General features: G+C 44.7%; 1 protein-coding gene across 1 annotated transcript in view; it reads right to left on the minus strand.

Annotated features, from left to right (window-relative positions):
* Positions 1-17,869, minus strand: part of LOC310817497 (ankyrin-1-like) — a gene marked incomplete at its 5' end in the record, with an annotated part of 93,255 nt that overhangs the window by 31,934 nt on the left and 43,452 nt on the right. Inside the window, 13 exons of the mRNA XM_083688121.1 lie at positions 2,029-2,152; positions 6,123-6,182; positions 6,376-6,448; positions 6,649-6,744; positions 7,142-7,240; positions 7,495-7,593; positions 8,253-8,351; positions 8,833-9,030; positions 11,682-11,780; positions 13,336-13,434; positions 15,500-15,697; positions 16,166-16,264; positions 17,378-17,476. Coding sequence (XP_083544247.1) covers positions 2,029-2,152; positions 6,123-6,182; positions 6,376-6,448; positions 6,649-6,744; positions 7,142-7,240; positions 7,495-7,593; positions 8,253-8,351; positions 8,833-9,030; positions 11,682-11,780; positions 13,336-13,434; positions 15,500-15,697; positions 16,166-16,264; positions 17,378-17,476 — 1,442 coding nt within the window. The remainder of the gene's footprint in view (positions 1-2,028; positions 2,153-6,122; positions 6,183-6,375; positions 6,449-6,648; positions 6,745-7,141; positions 7,241-7,494; positions 7,594-8,252; positions 8,352-8,832; positions 9,031-11,681; positions 11,781-13,335; positions 13,435-15,499; positions 15,698-16,165; positions 16,265-17,377; positions 17,477-17,869) is intronic.

Here is a 17,869-nt window from a genome sequence, read left to right on the forward strand (position 1 = left end):
GTGACGTGCGGAATGCGAGTCACAGTTTACCGTCCAAGGAACACCCTCTCCCCTCACTACTTTGAGTCTTGCATTCTCTTCCTCTTGGGATGTGAAATATTATCCAACCATAGCATTTCAAAAATATAGTGTAATGTGAAGTCAGCTTTAGTAAAATAATGATTGTCAGATGTCTATACTCAATTGAATCAATTCTGTATGTAGGTCATTGACAGCACATATTGTGTAATAGGATTGGAATTGACTTTTTACTGCAATAATAATCTATAGGCTAGATCCCTGGAAACTCCATGACGTAGCACCGTACACCCAAACCAAAGGGATGCATGACAACTTCCTGTTTTAACAGAACCAAGGAAGGACATTAGCACAGACTACACCCAACAAGCATAATACATATGGGTGCATTTCAACTGAAATCAAATCAAAAACTCCAAAATGATAAACATACTGTGCACGCAACACACCAAACTATAGTTATCATCAGTAAAACAGACGGAAATGAGAGACAAAAAAAAAACCACGGTTTGATGGAGTCGAAGTGGTTTTGGGGGGGCGAGGAGCTTGGTAAATAAAATATGGATCTACAGCCAGAAATGTGGTCATGCCCTCTTACCTGACTTTAGGACTATGGTAAGATATTTGATATGGGAAGGGGAAAAAAGATTGAAAAAACAGAGCAGATATTGAAAGCAACAAATCTGAGAGCAGAGCCAAGCAGAGAGTGCAGCGGTTGTACGGCCCTGACGCTGGTGACCTGCGTTTGCATGTGTCATTCTCTGATACACAGCCATGGATGGACGCTCCAGCTGGGAGGTAGAGATCTGTGACAATATCACAGATCTAAGGTGATTAATAATGCAAAATGGAGCGTCCATATGAGACTGAGGTTCAAATACAGTGTCGAAAATGTTCATATACTTGTGCTGCGATTGATTTAGTTTGCCTGGTACAATGGAACCAATGGAATAGTCCAAAAAGTCCAAAGTCCAAGCTAAATCAAGCACACCTCAAATACTTGAAGTATTTTACATATGTATTTCAACCAAGTCTGATCCATATCGTATCAGAGAGCACTCAAAGCAAGCAGACCTTAGCTGGTGCCGCTAACAGCAGAGAGAATGCTAGCAGAGGCCACTCTGCATTCAACATCATACAGTGCTGCTCAACAGAACCAAGGACTCATTGTCCCGAGCTTTGCCAAACACAAACAATTGTTTATGTTATTAATTTATTTTCTTTCAGATAATTCAAAGCAGGACTTTTTGCTTCACAACAAATGTGGTCTGAAAATGGTTGGGTGAAGGTTGAGACTCTGACCCAAGCCCCTCAGCACATACTGTATTGTATGTAGCTAACACAGTGCCTGGGGCAATGGCATCGAACCTGGTTCCAATTTCCTGTTGTCTAGCATACTGTACATATGCATCGACTTGAATATTCAATATACCCCCCATTTCAAATTATTGAACATTGTCAGAGTTTCTTTATGTTGAGGGGAAAATCCCCTGGGGCTGCCGGCCAAGAGGTTAAACATTAGCCAGTGTGTGACCCTGCTTTTAAACTACACACTGGTTACCAGCAACATGAGTTCCACACATATTGTAAATACTGGTCAAAACTATCCAGCCGACACACAGAAGAACATAAACAGCTGTTCTATACATTGCTGTTCTATTTGTGCTGACTGAAATCAGTCCAGTCCATTCATGTCCTTCAGAAACTACTGCTAGCATACAGTACTATGACAGTACAAATTACAAACTACAGTGATTGTATTTCATTAACTGCTGCTTTGTGTCATCTTCAGTCATATATGACATTCATCCTCTATACGTTGATACGGTATATAGTACTGTCTGAGAAATCAGCAAGCATGAAAACAGTCATATTGTCGAAAAGAGATGCCCAATGACATGGTCATGTATTGTGTAAGGGAACGTACAATATCTTCCAAACATTTCTATTAAGGTACAGTACAGTAGAAAAGACTTCAGTAACTGTTCATATGGTAACAGGTGACATTACCTGGCAGAGCGGGCCCCGATGCTGAAGCCCATGTAGCCCTCCTGGGGGAGAGAGTCGTCCCCCAGCTCCCTCAGGTCCTGTGGTCCCAGGTACTTGTCCGTATCGCCCGTCATCGCATCCTCACCTGCCATAGAAGCACTGGGTCAGTTCCTGCAGGTCTCTTGTGTCCCTGTTGTCCTCTAACACCACAGTATATACCCTCTCTGTGCATATGGGTTCAGGCCAGGGCTTGTTAGAGACAATCAATGGAGCCCTAGAGGCTTGTTCCAAATCTACTCCGCCGGACTAAAAGGGCATGACACACACACCTTCCGCCAGAACAAAACCCACGTTGTGTTGGTTCCAAAGTGTTTGCTTTTTTGGGTCGTTGTTCTGAAGCAGAAAGCAACAGCTTAAGCAATGAAAACAAATGTGTTCTAAGTTAAAAAGCACACTTTCTAGTCAGAGTAGAGACGGTGACTGTAGGTTGAATGGTCGACATTTGAGAGTTGCCGTGGGGGGGGGGGGGGGGGGGAGGGGTTAAAAAGGATAGAAACTAGAGCAAGTGCACACACACGCACACACACACACACACACACACACACACACAAACCAGCGAGAGGGGGAAAGCATGCATTCCAACAGTGACAAAAGCAAAGCCTGTAGCCACAGATCCCCCCCCCCTTCCCCGCCTCCCCCCCACCCGCACTAGTCCCCCCCGGTCCCCCTTCATCCCCTGCTGCTCCTCGCCACGGCAACCCTCCCCCCTTTCCCCAAACCCATACCACACCACCACAGCTCACACACACACAAACACACACACACACACACGACACACACACAAAAAAAACGTTTACAGACCCCATCTGGCTACATTCCTCCCTAAAGAATGTCCATTCAAGCACACTCCCCACTCCCTCCGGTACTGAACTTACTACGCAACATCCAGTCCAGCAACAAAACCTCCTGCAGTCGAACTAACTAACTTTCTGGGCTCTCTCCCGCACGCTTGCACCTCACAGCTCACAGTTACACACACACACACACACACACACACACACACACACACACACACACACAGATCAGCTTTCTCCCGCCTGCCCTGTCCCTACCCCTGGGTCTAAGATTATCGCTTCGTGAAGCAACAACACTTGGAGTAAAAGACACCTCCTAGGGCAACACAGGGACAGGAATAGTAACTCCTATGTGACTCTCTTACATGGTTGGGCAGCCATGGATGTGCCCAGCCCCAGCATACCCTCCTCTCTCCTCTCCTGCTGCTCGTTAAATGACTTCCTTCTTCCAACAGGTCTGGGATCAGTTGATGAGGTAGTAGTCCTACAGCCAGTTAATCCAGAGAGATATTCAGCGGGTCATGTGAGTGCACCGGTCCTGGAGTGTGGAGGTTGTTAGTCCGGCTTCCCTCTCAGATACACACTGTGTGCCTGTCTCTCTGTATGTGTGTCTGTCTGTCTGTCTGTCTGTCTGTCTGTGTGTCTGTGTGTCTGTCTGTCTCTCTGTAAGTGTGTGTGTGTCTCTCTATCTGTCCCCTGCACCTGTCTGTCCCTCAGCTCCTCCTGTTGCTGCTGCTGTCACTGACTGAACACTCAGCGCTGAACGCTGTGCTGAACACACACACACATACACACCCACACCCACACACACACTATGCTGCCGCTGCTCTGCTCCCCGCTGCTGACTGCAGTCCGAACTCTACAGAGGGCTCCAGCCAGCCTACAGCACCGCACACACACCAACCCTGGGACCAGCGGCGCTCGCTCTGTGCTCGCTACCTCTGTGCTCGCTAGCTGAGGTCACGGCAGGGAGCGTGGTAATACTTTAGGCAGCTCTACAAAGCACCCGCTCTCTCTGATTGGATTTAAGACGCCCCATCGTTGGTGCAGGGGCCAGGGGCTGTAGCAGGCAAACCCTAGTAACCCAGCTGGGGAGACAGCCAGCCACACAAAGGCACAGAGGACTTATTGCTATGCTAATGGAGTTGGGTTCTTAGGTGTGCACTGTAATCCGACCTCTCGCGGGGCAACACTGGTCCACAAAAGAGATCCTCTCCCCATACACATGAACAAACAAGACACGTACGAAGGACAACATTCACAGGAAAAAGACGAACCCCCAAGTGAAAAGTGGCTTTTCGTCAACAGTGGGAGAATGGAAAATGCCTTGTTATTTACTTTAGGCTCCATTTGAAGTGAGCCGTTAAGTGGAAGTTTGACTAACTCTCTGATTTAGCCTAAACTAAATAAATAGACTAAATAAATAAACTCAATATTTTACAGGGAACTAAATACATGACAGCTTTGGCACAATATGGCAGTTCTCTCTGCTGACGGGACAGGAAAGGTGGTGGAGTTGGAGGAGGAGGAGGAGAAAGAGGAGGAGGTGGAAGAGGTGGAGGAAGAGGTGGAGGAGGAGAAGGAGGAGGAGGAGGAAGAGGAGGAGGTGGAGGAGGAGCAGGAGGAGAAAGAGGAGGAGGAAGAGGTGGAGGAGGAGAAGGAGCAGGAGGAGGAAGAGGAGAGGGAGGAGGAAGAAGAACAAGAGGATTTCACTCCTCTCCAAAACTAAAAAGAGCAGTTTGCTTCAGCATCAGTACCACTGCTGTCCCACTTTAAATGCTTAATGAATCCCCCCTAAATCCTTGACCTTTAGTATCTACATAGAACCATGACATATCATTTATAAGCAATGTCATAACGCCCTTTATATAGTATGACATTGTTTACAATTGATCTGTAAAGTAGGCCTTATAAAGGGGTTATAAGCCAATAAGTTATGATTTGTTGTAAGTGTGACCACTAATAACTACTGTCCACTGGATCCAGCAGCAGTTGTTGACATTCTTGGGATATGAGGATTTAAATCATACTTTTCATATTGTACCGTACCTGGCTGTTTTCAAGGCTATGTAAAACCCGTAGACAACACCTTACCTTGTCCATGATGTTTGCCGCAAAACATATGAACGACCATCTTTATATTTGTTAGCTAAATTTGTTAGCTTCAAATTGTTAGCTAAATAGTTGAGCTATATTTAGAGTATGATTGTATGTTTGTTGCAATCATATGAATTAGAGTTATTAGGTATTCCAGTTTGGCAGAACAACCTCAGGGCCTTGGGGCAGGGTCAGTTAATGGTAAGTACACACCGGTCTATAGAGTTACATCAGTGACACATTTAGAGCAAGCTGAAAGCTGTCCACTTCAATCTCAGCCGCAAAACAACATACCCAAGGGCAGGGCATTATACGGTATTAGAAAGCAAACATATCCAACATTTTAACACACAATTTTGGTTTACTGTAAGTTTGGTATTGTTGTTTTCATGAGCAATGACATTATTGGAGTTAAAAAGTGTAAAATCAAATGTGACACTTACAGTAGTTGATGTACACACTTTGAAGTTCCATTTCTGTTCAAAAATAATATGGCAGGACTAAATAAATGTTGTTATAACTCAGAATAAGGGAAACTACAGTTCAGCTATACGTCAACTTTACTACAATCAATTGGGGGGGGTGGGGTGGGGGGGTTAAAAAATACTAAAATAGTCCATTAGGATTATTTGGCACTGGTTGGGTGAATCAACTCAGTTCCTGTCTCTGTCGGTAGGCTAATTAAATGAAGGTTTTGCGGAAAAGGTCAAAATCGACAGAAACATTCAAATGTCTGGGTGACTAAATGAAAGGAAACACAACTTTGTCAACAGAACAAGCTTTATAAAGCCTGTGCTGCTTTATGGCCAAATAAACCTTTCAACAGCTGAAACAATGTTTACTGTGGGGCTACGTGTTCAAAATGACAAGAACCTTAAAGACACGTGTCTCAATGATATCCAAAAGATCTAATCTGTGCAAACGAGTAAAAAGAGATATTTTTCACATTGTTATTCAAGTGCCCCATATTCAGGAGCTTGCCTGACAACTGAAATAAAGGCATATTCCACGGATACCAAAGCATGAAATACAGGATCCCATGACGACAAAGAAAGCGCGAGACATTTAGAGCAGAAATTGGGTTAGTTCGAGACGAGAGTGAGGAAAAGGGAGCTCAGACAACTGCCAACGGCTACAAAGCAAATAAAATGGGGAAAATAATACCTTCTTCAACATCAGATATATAGTCTTCACAGAGCATTTCAGGTACATTGGCTGTACGAACTGTGCAATTTGAATAAATAAAGTGTTAGAAATTACATTTATTAAAAGATGATTATCAAATAAATCAAACAGTAAAAAATACATATCAATCATGAAAAATAAACCAATAAACATAATTTAATCTATACAAATTAAGTGATCATAAGTAAAAAGTCACAAGAAGGGGACATAGCTGCAAGAATGGAACTCTCACCCTCGTCATCAGACATGTCCAGGACTTCATTCATTGTTTCTGGAACATTCATCTTATGTTTCTCTATCACAGTCTGTCAAGGAATAAAAACAAACAAACGCACAAAACAACTTTGATGAAATAACTGACATAACTGACATGACATGTATGAAAAACAGGTTGTACTGTTTCTATAAAAAAAAATATATTCCTAAAAATCATTTTCATATTCGAACATCAGCTCTACCAAAACAATGACGTTTTAGAACCTGAATGTTGGTGTCTCTTTCTTACCAGAGTGGTCAGAGTCTCCTCTGTCACCACCTTCAGGGTGTCCACCACAGAGATGTAGCCCAGCCTCCTGGCTATGGACAGGGCCGTGTTCCCGTTCTAGGAAATGACACAATTACATGTATTACTTGAGCAGCCAACTTCAATAAAAAAAATAACATTCCCAGTGTGTCAGCACATGGTTATCAAAGTTAATAGTAGTCTGGTCAGATGGGTGTCTTACAGGATGGGTCGGTGTAGCTTTAGGTCTTGAAAGAGATACTACGTAATGGAGACAGTGTGTAGAACAGTGTGTAGAATAGGAGAGAGTAACAGGGTGTTGAAGTGTGTGTATGCAAATCATTTTGCATTGTGAAATATGAGATAGTGTTTGTGTGAAGACCCAGCTGTGGGGGCTGTGTGTATAGGTGTGTGTGTGTGTGTGTGTGTGTGTGTGTGTGTGTGTGTGTGTGTGTGTGTGTGTGTGTGTGTGTGTGTGTGTGTGTTCCTATCTCACCACTGTCAGCTCGTTGGGTGAGGCTCCGTACTGCAGCAGCAGGTTGATGATGTGTGTGTGTCCCTGCTGGGCGGCCTGGTGCAGGGGGGTGTAGCCGTTCTGGAGGAGGGGGGACAGGAGGAGGGGGGAGAGGACAGGAGCAGTCAATGGAGCATACATGGCTTCTACACAGACACACACACACACACACACACACACAGACACACACACACACACACACACACACACACACACACAAACACACACATACACACAGACACACACAGACACACACACACACACACACAGACACACACACACACACACACACACTAATCCTCTCTGTAAAAACAAAACAAAAAACCGAGCCTTACCTTGGTTTTGGCATCGACTTTAGCCTGGTTCTTCAAGAGGAAATTGACCATCTTCACGTTTCCATAGTGACAAGCCACGTGCAGTGGAGTGTAACCCATCTGTTAAAACCAACGACAGACATCACACACTCTATTCTATTCTAGATCCCTGCCTAGTATTGTTGTTTCACAGAATTGTCTTAATATGTGTCGATATGACTTTGATTACAACACACAGACCGTATAAAAATGCAACAGTCAAAGAAATATTTGATTCTAGTAACAGTAGCGAGGAACCATATATCAGTCAGATGTATGTGATGTAATGCTCTAAGCAATAGGAGAGTGCCACGAGTCATTGGGTGACCAGAGACGGGATGGACGGGGCAGGAGGAAAATGCCTCATAGCATCTAGTTAAAGCCATCAGATCCAATGATTTTGGAGCGTCCGTAGGATGGGTGGCCTCTAGTATATGTATGAATTTGTTTTTGGGAGAAGTACGCTGGATGTATTGTTGTTCTGGGCAGTATTGATCTGCGCTGTGTGCCAGGTCCACTCATGGTCAAACACTGTGTGTGTGTGTGTGTGTGTGTGTGTGTGTGTGTGTGTGTGTGTGTGTGTGTGTGTGTTCTGTAGCATGGTGGGTGACCTTGGGCTGTGGCTGGTCTCTTTCTACATCAGTGGCCTGCACAGCTGTCAAGGACTGTCAACACATTGTACCTGTGTGGCCGTGTGTGTGCGTATGTGTGTGTGTATGTGTGTGTGTGTGTGTGTGTACCTTAGTCTCTGGGTCGACAGTGGCCCCTTGGTTGACCAGCACCTCTGCTACGTTGACTTTGTCCTCCTGGGCTGCTAGGTGGAGGGGAGTCAGGCCACTCTGACAGAATAAAACATGACAACATATTGTAAGTCAGCCATTTCCTCAGCCCTCAGGAAACATTCTTACAGAGAAGTATAGTAATACAGAAATGATCCATACAAAGATCTCTAATCTAAGATATACAGAATGTGGAGTGTGAATTTGCAAAACACTCAACGAATTGGAACACTGCCATATCGTATACTCTATATATTCTGTGAGTGGGACTTAGGCAAAAACAATACATATCAAAATAGACAAATGACCAAGAAAATTAGAATTTTTTTTATGCCTGTATTGTTATATTTTGTATATTTGCATACTTTGAAATACTCAGGGAAAGCTAAATCAAGTGTAGGGTACTATATAACTGGACAATATATATTGACTATATTATACATATAAATATATATTACTATTACTATATTTACATAACACAAATGTACATTTTTTAAATCTACTCCAAACATCCCAACTGCAGTAGGACCCCTGTGCCCACCTTGTTGCCCAGGCTGATGGTGGCGTCGCGGGCCAGGAGCAGGGTGACCAGGTCCACGTTTCCCTCTTGGCCGGCCAGATGCAGCGGGGTGATACCCTGGCGCGTCACAGCGTTGGTGTCGGCGCCGTACTCCAGCAACGTAGTGGCGATCTCCATCTGGTTCTTCTTGGCCGCAATGTGGAGCGGAGTGTAGCCATTCTGACAGCAGAGAGAGAGAGAGAGAGAGAGAGAGATAGGGGTGACTTAGTTTCTACAGCAGCGGAGGTTGGTGGAGGTAAAAATCTGAGGATTTTCTTTTTATGGGAGGGTTGGGGCAAGAGGGGGAAAAGGGGACTAGAAATGATGTAAGCAATAGTAACAAACAGAACTAAAATGATATTTTTTAAAGCTGATCTACCCCCCGCCCCCCCCCCACCACCACCGCCACCAAGAAAAACAAAAATAAATGTGTGTTTGACACTATTCCTCATTCCATTCCATGCATCATAATGAGCCCGTCCTCAGATTTCTGCCTCCACCAGCCTCCTGGTGTTTGATCAGCAAATGTAAAAATACCAAACTTAAGTTTGATCAAACTTAAAAATAAAATACCTTCAAACACTTGATCTGTGCTTGATTTAGTTTGCCTGTTACAAGTAGAATCAACAGAACAGTCCCTGAAGTGCAAACTACTGTCAATCAAGCACACCTCAAATACTTTCCAGGTTTTGACATAATGTACTGTATTTCAGCCTGGCCCTGCCAAAAATACTGCTGCTTTTCCAGCGAACATGTTATATTCCATGCTTGGCTTGTAGTTACTTGGGCTTGCACAGTAGCTTGCAGCCACATTTGTAAGACCTATACACATTACAGTACATAGTAGTAGTGATACTTCTGCAAAGAGCTTTAGTAGGCCTACTTAAAGAGGTGACTATGGGCAGGGGCATGAAATCATACAGTACTGCTCACAGTACTACACACTGTCATTCTACACTAGGCTAGTATGTCCACTCGTGTGTATAGTATTGTACACTAGTCTAGTGTACATCAACATGACACGGCTGAGAAACAGACCACAGGACACAGAGAACAAAGAGAGACAAAACGAACCACCCCTTTTAACTGCGTCGTCTTTTCTACCCCTATTAACTGCATCGTCGCTGTTATACCTCATCATTCACAGTTTAACGTCTCTGTCTGAGAGGAGCGAGTGGAGAGGACGCACATCTGTAAAATACATTCCCCATGTTCCCACAACTGTGTGGTGACTCAAACCTAGCCCTGCCAAACCAACCACCGCCATATTCCACAGATTTACGACATTTCCAAAACAGTAACAACACTGAAAGCGCTGCACTTATGAAAACCATGAGTGCGCCCCAGAAGACAGGCCTAAAGAAATAAGGGGGGAGGAGCATTTTTTTTTTTTTTTGGAAGATGGGGGGAAAAAAATAACAAGTTTCCTAAATGTCAATGGAAGTGGATGGACCCAGCCAGTGGTGATGTCACCGTAGATAAAAAAATTGGCCTGGCCCAATGCGGTGTCACAGAGTCCATCCGTATGAGCCAATCACGCGTCCGGGAGCGGACCCGTCCACATTAGAGCTTGGTAATTGCTTGTCATGGGGAACAAAAGCAGTAACTAGGTCACTGTGTTTGCTTAGGGAACCCGGTGAAGTCCCGCTGAGCACAGCAGAGAGGCAGGCAGCCTCAAACTTCCTGCACATGGCCTCCTCTCATCTCTGGCACCACAAACCCACAAAGCCATAAAGCTCTCAGCATATTTATTTATATGTATTTAACCACAGATAACCTTACCAATAGTCAGGGAGCACCACCCCGCTTTTCCATGACTTTGGTTAAAAACACTTCAATCAAACTGAGCCTTTCGCTCTGTATCATCATTTTTACATTTCTATCGACCTGATCAAAATAGGAGTAGAACATGTGTTATCCAGAGTGTGTGGGGGGTGTGTTTGTTTCGATATTGCTGTTTCAGCTCAGTGAGATGGTGGATATTTATCTGAGGATGTTTACCCAGTCCCCCACATTTACCCAGTCACCCAGTCAACACACACAAGCACGCGCACACACACACACACACGCACGCACGCACGCACGTGCACACACACACACACACACACACACACACTACTTCGGGGAAATGGTTCTGAGAGGGTGGAAATAATACAATCTGTTATAAGCTCTGTTTGTCCCTGTTTGTCCCAATCACACACCCTCAGTGTCCCGCTACTGCGTCACTGACCAGATAATTACCACATTACACTCAACTGTCTGCTTGGTCAAAGGAGAAAATAGCTATCCCAGGACAATTACTCCGAACAAAACCCTGACGAACAGAGAAGAGAGACGCCAGGGACGTTGTGGAGTAATCAGTCTACCATGCACAACAACTATTACCGACTCATCCCCAGTGGCCCCCTAGAGGAGAGCATGTCTAAAGAACAACAACAACGACAACGACAACAACAACAACAACAACAACAACAACAGCAAATCAGTCTTACCATCGGGATATATCATAAAGCTCTGGAATGTATATTTCAATAAGGAAGCTAAACTTGTTGGGAGTGTGGTCAGTGACGCCATGCCCATTTCAAGTCTATAATTCTTTAACAACTCACATATATGAAGTTTCTATATTTTCAGGATCAATAAACAGTATACATATATACTCTTCAACCTCTTCAACCATGTCCTTATTCTAAAAGAATATTTGTTCTTCGTGACTTGACCTGGCTAAATACAGATCTAAGTATAACATACCCCCTACCCAAAGACAGAGTATATTTCCATGGGTGTGTGTTGGTGTGGGTAGGGAGACTGGTTGCAGGGGTTGGACCTACCTTGGCAGCCGCGTGGGGTGAAGCGCCCTGGTCCAGAAGAAGCAGTGCCACTTTCTGATTATCGTAGTGAGCAGCTACATGCAGTGGAGTTAGACCGCTCTGGAGACAACATGCAGAGGTTACATTAGTGATTGCCTGAAGTAGACCGCACCGGACACATTAGCCTGGTCCCAGATACTAGCCTGGTTCCAGATGCTAGCCTGGTCCCAGACATTAGCCTGGTCCCATGCACTAGCCTGGTTCCAGATGCTAGCCTGGTCCCAGACATTAGCCTGGTCCCATGCACTAGCCTGGTCCCAGATACTAGCCTGGTTCCAGATACTAGCCTGGTCCCAGATACTAGCCTGGTTCCAGATCTGCACATGCTTTTTAGTCAATTCCCCTGACTATCATTGGCAATATCACCATCGCCATAAAAGTTGGCTAGAGCACATACAGATCTGGAGCCAGGCACACATGTACTGGAGGGGTGAGGGATGGGGGAGGGAGAGTGGAAGGTGGAGGTGATTTAAGCCATGGGAGAAGCATGTAAAACAGTGTAATCTTAGAGCTGTAGAAATAAAAAGCAAGTTACAGGGTGCCATACTTTGTGTTATTGAAGCCTGACAGCATCAGAGACTCATCAACATTTTTTGTCAGCAATCGAAAAACAAGGCTTCTTCATTCTTCCTTTAGAATGCTTGTTCATTTCAAATCCAAACTGTTGGGAGTATAGTGCTGAAAGAAATGAAAGACAAAATGCTTCCTCTTTCCAATACTTATGGAGGGCGCTGTATTTTGGGGTCATTTGCAATCTATTTTTGTGGCCTATTTCACTGTAAGCTCATACTGTGGCTTGTACATTTCTGCAGATAGGATAGGACGCTTAGGGCAGCTTAAAACCCCATCCAACAGTAACAGTGTAAATTGAAACCTTCAACGGGAGAGAGACACATCTATTCCCTTTGTGCATTGACTCACATTCTTGGAAAGGGAGGCAGTTTAGAAACTAGAGCAGAAACAGCTCAGGCCAGAAATGACATTATATCTTGTAAAAAAATCATGAAAAGATAAAGAATACTTTGTAAGAATACATAGACATACATGTTTTGCCAACTATAGAGTTGGCACCAACCTCAAATCTCTGTATTGTACTGTCTGTATTTTTGAAGACGATTTGTTTATTTCTTACTTATTGTTTCATCTTTTTTGTATTCATCATACAATTCAGAGGTCAATTGACATATGCTATGTGGAGGAAATAAATGAACTTGAACAAATCTTCCATGACACTAACATTCCAATTCTCTTTCGAGAACAGAATGTGCTTGTTATAGAGGTTTTTGGAGCCAACATGGCGCCTGTCAAAATTCCAGATCCAAAATGGAGTTTGACCAACTGTGTATGAAGACCGTGAGAAAGCAACTAAGGTAGATAGGTCAATGTTCATAATTCATAAAGATGACATAAACACACTGGTGTACTGTAAATTAAGTGGTTTTCAACCATGCCTGCGTGATAAGAAGCCTTGTGAAGGACTTGCGGTACCTCACCAGAGCTAGCGCCTCAGCTAACACAGTCTGGATGCCCACAGGAGACCTATGGTTCACACAACTAGCACCAGAGAGTTGGAACGGTCCTACAACCTCATCATGACACCATCTCCCAGTCCTACCTTTCCTGCAGCATCGGCAGGGGCGTTCTTCTGAAGGAGGAGATTGGCCACTTCAATCTTGCCATACTTAGCAGCCACGTGAAGAGGAGTGAATCCCTTCTGTAAAAGTCAAAATGACAAGACAAGTCCTCGGTGAGATTACTGGGACACAAGCCTAGCAGGGTAATATACAGCACTGTTATTATATCGCCATTATTTGAAATAACAATATAATAATATACTATTATTTGACATATGTGACACAGGCCTGGTTTAACCGTAGGTTGCATCGACTGTATTTCATACAGAGGGTCACTCAAAGGGTTAACTGCTAAATCCTTGCAAAACTGACGGCAATTGTAACTCTGTGGTAAAACTAGAAGTAAGTTATTACACAAGAGATGTAGTATCTCTCATGAAGCAATACGTGGGTGAAATCTCTCAACGGTTGATACCATTCCCTCTGTGACCACAGAGGGTGAATAGAGCATGACTCCCTCTTTCTTAAAACAACAGAGTATTAGCAGTAATGGATGACACAGAGTGAGTCAGAGGGAGTCCCTCTCATAGCTTTTTTAAGCTATAACCCTAACCCTAACACCCCATAGTTACCATCCATTAGCCAAGTCCAGTTAACTGTCACAGTGGAACTGACTAAGGATTCTAAGGAGTCTAAGGATGAGTTCCAAATAAACCCCTAGCCCCTACTCTCTAGGCACTCCCTTAGCCCCTACCCCCTAGGCACTCCCCTAGCCCTTAGCCCCAAGGCACTTCCCTACCCCCTACCCCCTAGGCACTCTTGTAGAGCGTTTGGATCGGTGCAGCAGGCGGAGATTCATTGTAATGCATGGAATTGAATGAGGAACGGAATCAAACACACACCTCATTCCATTCCACGCATTACAATGAACCTGTCCTCCGATTTCCACCTCCAGCAGCCTCCCCCTGGTGTATACTGTTGGGGATTTGCTCCATCACGAGTCACTACGTAGCACTCCGTCTCCGCAGGCCGCTGGCTCATCAGGGGATGTACGCTGTGGTGTATGATCACACGCTTCCCACAGGACTCCCAGGGTGCAGCACTTTCTCTGGTTAAAAAGGTTGTTTGTGGATGATTGACTATGATTGTCAATGTTTTGGAGCCAGGTGTGAGACATTTCACGTATCGGTCTGCCCTATGGATTCTCAAAGAATTATATATATAATATTATATAATATTAAGAAGCATTTGCGACTTAGCTATTTGCGTGTTTCACATTTTTGTTCTCGCTGCAGTGTGATGTCATCATTACAGAGTCATGAGTAGCTGAGTCACCACGAGTGTGTGTGTGTGTGTGTGTGTGTGTGTGTGTGTGTGTGTGTGTGTGCATACATGTGTGTACGGGTGCGAGTGAGCCAATGAGTGTGAGTTTGTGCACTGCTCATTATGCTATTCTAACATTAGCTGGCTTAATAGACTACAGGATTCTAGACCACAAGAAGCTGGAGAGCTTCAAAAAGGACATTGCTGAGGTAGAAATAAACACATTTCTCAGCCAGGAATGATCTCTCAGACTGTGTATGTGTCTCAGTCTCTCCTACAACCACACCCTCAGTCCCTGTCTGTCTGTCTGCCTGTCTGCCTGCCTGCCTGCCTGCCTGCCTGCCTGCCTGTCTGTCTGTCTGTCTGTCTGTCTGTCTACCTGCCTGCCTGTCGACTCTGTCTGTCTGTCTGTCTGTCTGTCTGTTTGTCTTTGTGTCTGTCTTTGTGTCTGTCTCTCTGTCTCTCTGTCTGTCTACCCACCCCTGCAATGTGCCATCCATGACTGATACACACAGCTACCATGGACCAGTCCAGGTGCATAGTAGAATAGAATAGAAACAGAATAGGAGGGTAGAATAGAGTAGAATAGGAGTAAACTGAAGCAGAGTAAAGTAGAGTAGAGTTGTGTAGAACAGAATAGGAGTAAAGTAGAGTAGAGGATACTAAATAGAAGTAAAGTCTAGTCGAGTAGATTAGAGTAGAGCGGAGTTGATTAGAGTAGAGTAGAATTCTACTTCATTTTGTCCATCTGTTATGACACAAAACATCTCCCTTGACAACATGCCACAATTCCACGAGGAGCACAGAGTCAGCCGCAGAGAACTAACCGCTCAGCGGGCGAAGACTATGAACGGTTGAACGGCGAAGCTCAATTCCCCTCACCTTGGTGGTGACGTCCAGTGACGCCCCCTGGTCCAGCAGGACCGATGCCACGTCTTTGTGGCCCTCCCGGGCGGCCAGGTGGAGGGGGGTGTAACCGGATGTGGTGGTAGAGTCCGGACATGCCCCGTTTTGCAGTAGCAGCTGGACTATGTCCGGTTTTCCCAGACGGCTGGAGATGTGCATGGGGGTCTGGTCATCCTGGGAGAGGGGACACACACGCACACACACAGTTGCATGACACATCCATGACAACTTAGCTTAGCTTTGTATTTATTTGTTTGAACATCCTCCATTGCATTGGACATATGACACATATCATTGATATGACATAGATACCTTTTATACATACATTTGTATCTTTACAGAATGACACAAACCTTGCATCATTAGCGAGATTGTACCTGTACTTAAAACATCCGTCTAAGTTTTATTTTATCAGGCATCTCTTGTATAGTTTCCTAACCCCTCTCTATAATGACCCTGACTTTTAGCATATTTCAATGCAGGAACGACTGAAAAAATGGTAAATGGCAACAGATTCAAAACATACCTGACCCGATCTCAAAATTTGAAAGCATTTTTATCAATGTGCCCAATACAGTGCATAGAAATAGTTCCCAATAGTTTCCTGACATGTTAATAGTTTCTCTGGCACATGTGTCTTACCTTGCCCTTGGCCTCCACTTTGGCCCCATTCTGTACCAAGTACTTGACCACGTCTGATTGGCCGGCACGTGCTGCCATGTGGAGAGCTGTCTCTCCCCTCTGGAATACACACACACACACGCACACACACACACACACGCACACACCCACATGCGCACACACACACACACACACACACACACACGCACACGCACACACACACGCACGCACACAGGTTATGAAAATTAAAAGGGACTGGATAAGCACCAGTGTGTGCTCCCACACACACACACACACACACACACACACACACACACACACACACACACACACACACACACACACACACACACACACACACACAGGTTCTAGAAGGTACCCGTTTCACAAAACACATAAACACAGGCACCACGCAGACACTCCTGCTCACTCTCACATTGGTTCTGGAGGAGCCCTGGGTAGCTCTAAGTGTATGCTTGCTCACACACACACACACACAGACTGAGAGAGTCTGGCTTGACCGGGTAGTTACCAGAGTACACATACACACACACACACATCCAGACTGAGAGGCTTTGTCCTGGCAGCCCCCCCCCCCCCCCCCCCTCTCTCTCTCTCTCTCTCTCCATAACTGTCTGTACTGCTGGTCTTTTGTTCTGTCTGCAGACTGCAGGGCTCATACACATTTGTCTGAGTGACTTTAACTGTTTTAGGAGGGAAGGTATGATGATTACAGTGTTACTGTACTGCACTAAAGGGAGGAGTCTCCAACTCCAACTGTAATTACTATTGTGAAGCCAACCTGAGATCAGACCGATTTTTATAACAGACGAGAGTACAAGTAGGTCTATTATTACCCTACATGGACTTCTGAAACAGGATAGGGTGGTAAATGTCAGTGTTTGAAATGTGAGGTGGTGGTCAGTGACAGGTTTGAGATTGGAGAGAGCTGGTCTCGGGGGTGAAGTCAATGCCGGGATTCTTTCCACTGCCTAGTCTGCCTCGCTCTGACACTATCCAATGGCTGTATGATTATCTGCTTGCATGTTCTCCCTAGAGCCTTGGAGACCCTTTGATACAGGAGAGAAGGGGGGAGGGAGAGGGTGGGAGAGAGAGAGAGAGAGAAATAGAGGGAAGGAGGGAGACAGGTAGACAGAGAGAGAGAGAGAGAGAGAGAGAGAGAGGAGAAAAATACTTGAGAGAGAGAAACACAGGCATGTTCCGGAAACTCACCACGTTCATTGTGTTTGGCGAGGCTCCGTGATTCGTCAGCTGAGTCACAATGTTTTCGTGTCCCATGAAAGCCGCCACATGAATCGGTGTGAGACCCGACTGCAAGACAGAGCCAAGAGATACTGTATACACCTTTGAAGTTCTGGGAAGTTCAGTTCACCGAGAGCAGAGCTGACAGTGAAAGACAACATTTTCTTCTTGCCTTCCTCTTGTAAAAACTGATACTACAGCCACTCCGCCCACTCCTCTATAAAAGTCCCTGTCAGCACCATTCATCATGCCCAGTAAAAAAAAAAAAAAAAAAAAAAAAAAACATACAGAGATGGTTACCACACAAAGAAAGAAAATCTACTTCAAAACTTGCAAATAATCTTGCAAATATATCCAGTGATGGCAGAGATTTGTGAAATAACTCAGTGTCTGTGCATATCCAGTAACACAGAGAGAAGAGAGAACACAGAAAATGATTAAACTCATCCCCACAACAACAAC

Source organism: Argentina silus, assembly GCF_951799395.1.
Source record: "Argentina silus genome assembly, chromosome: 16".
Taxonomy (NCBI): Eukaryota; Metazoa; Chordata; class Actinopteri; order Argentiniformes; family Argentinidae; genus Argentina; species Argentina silus.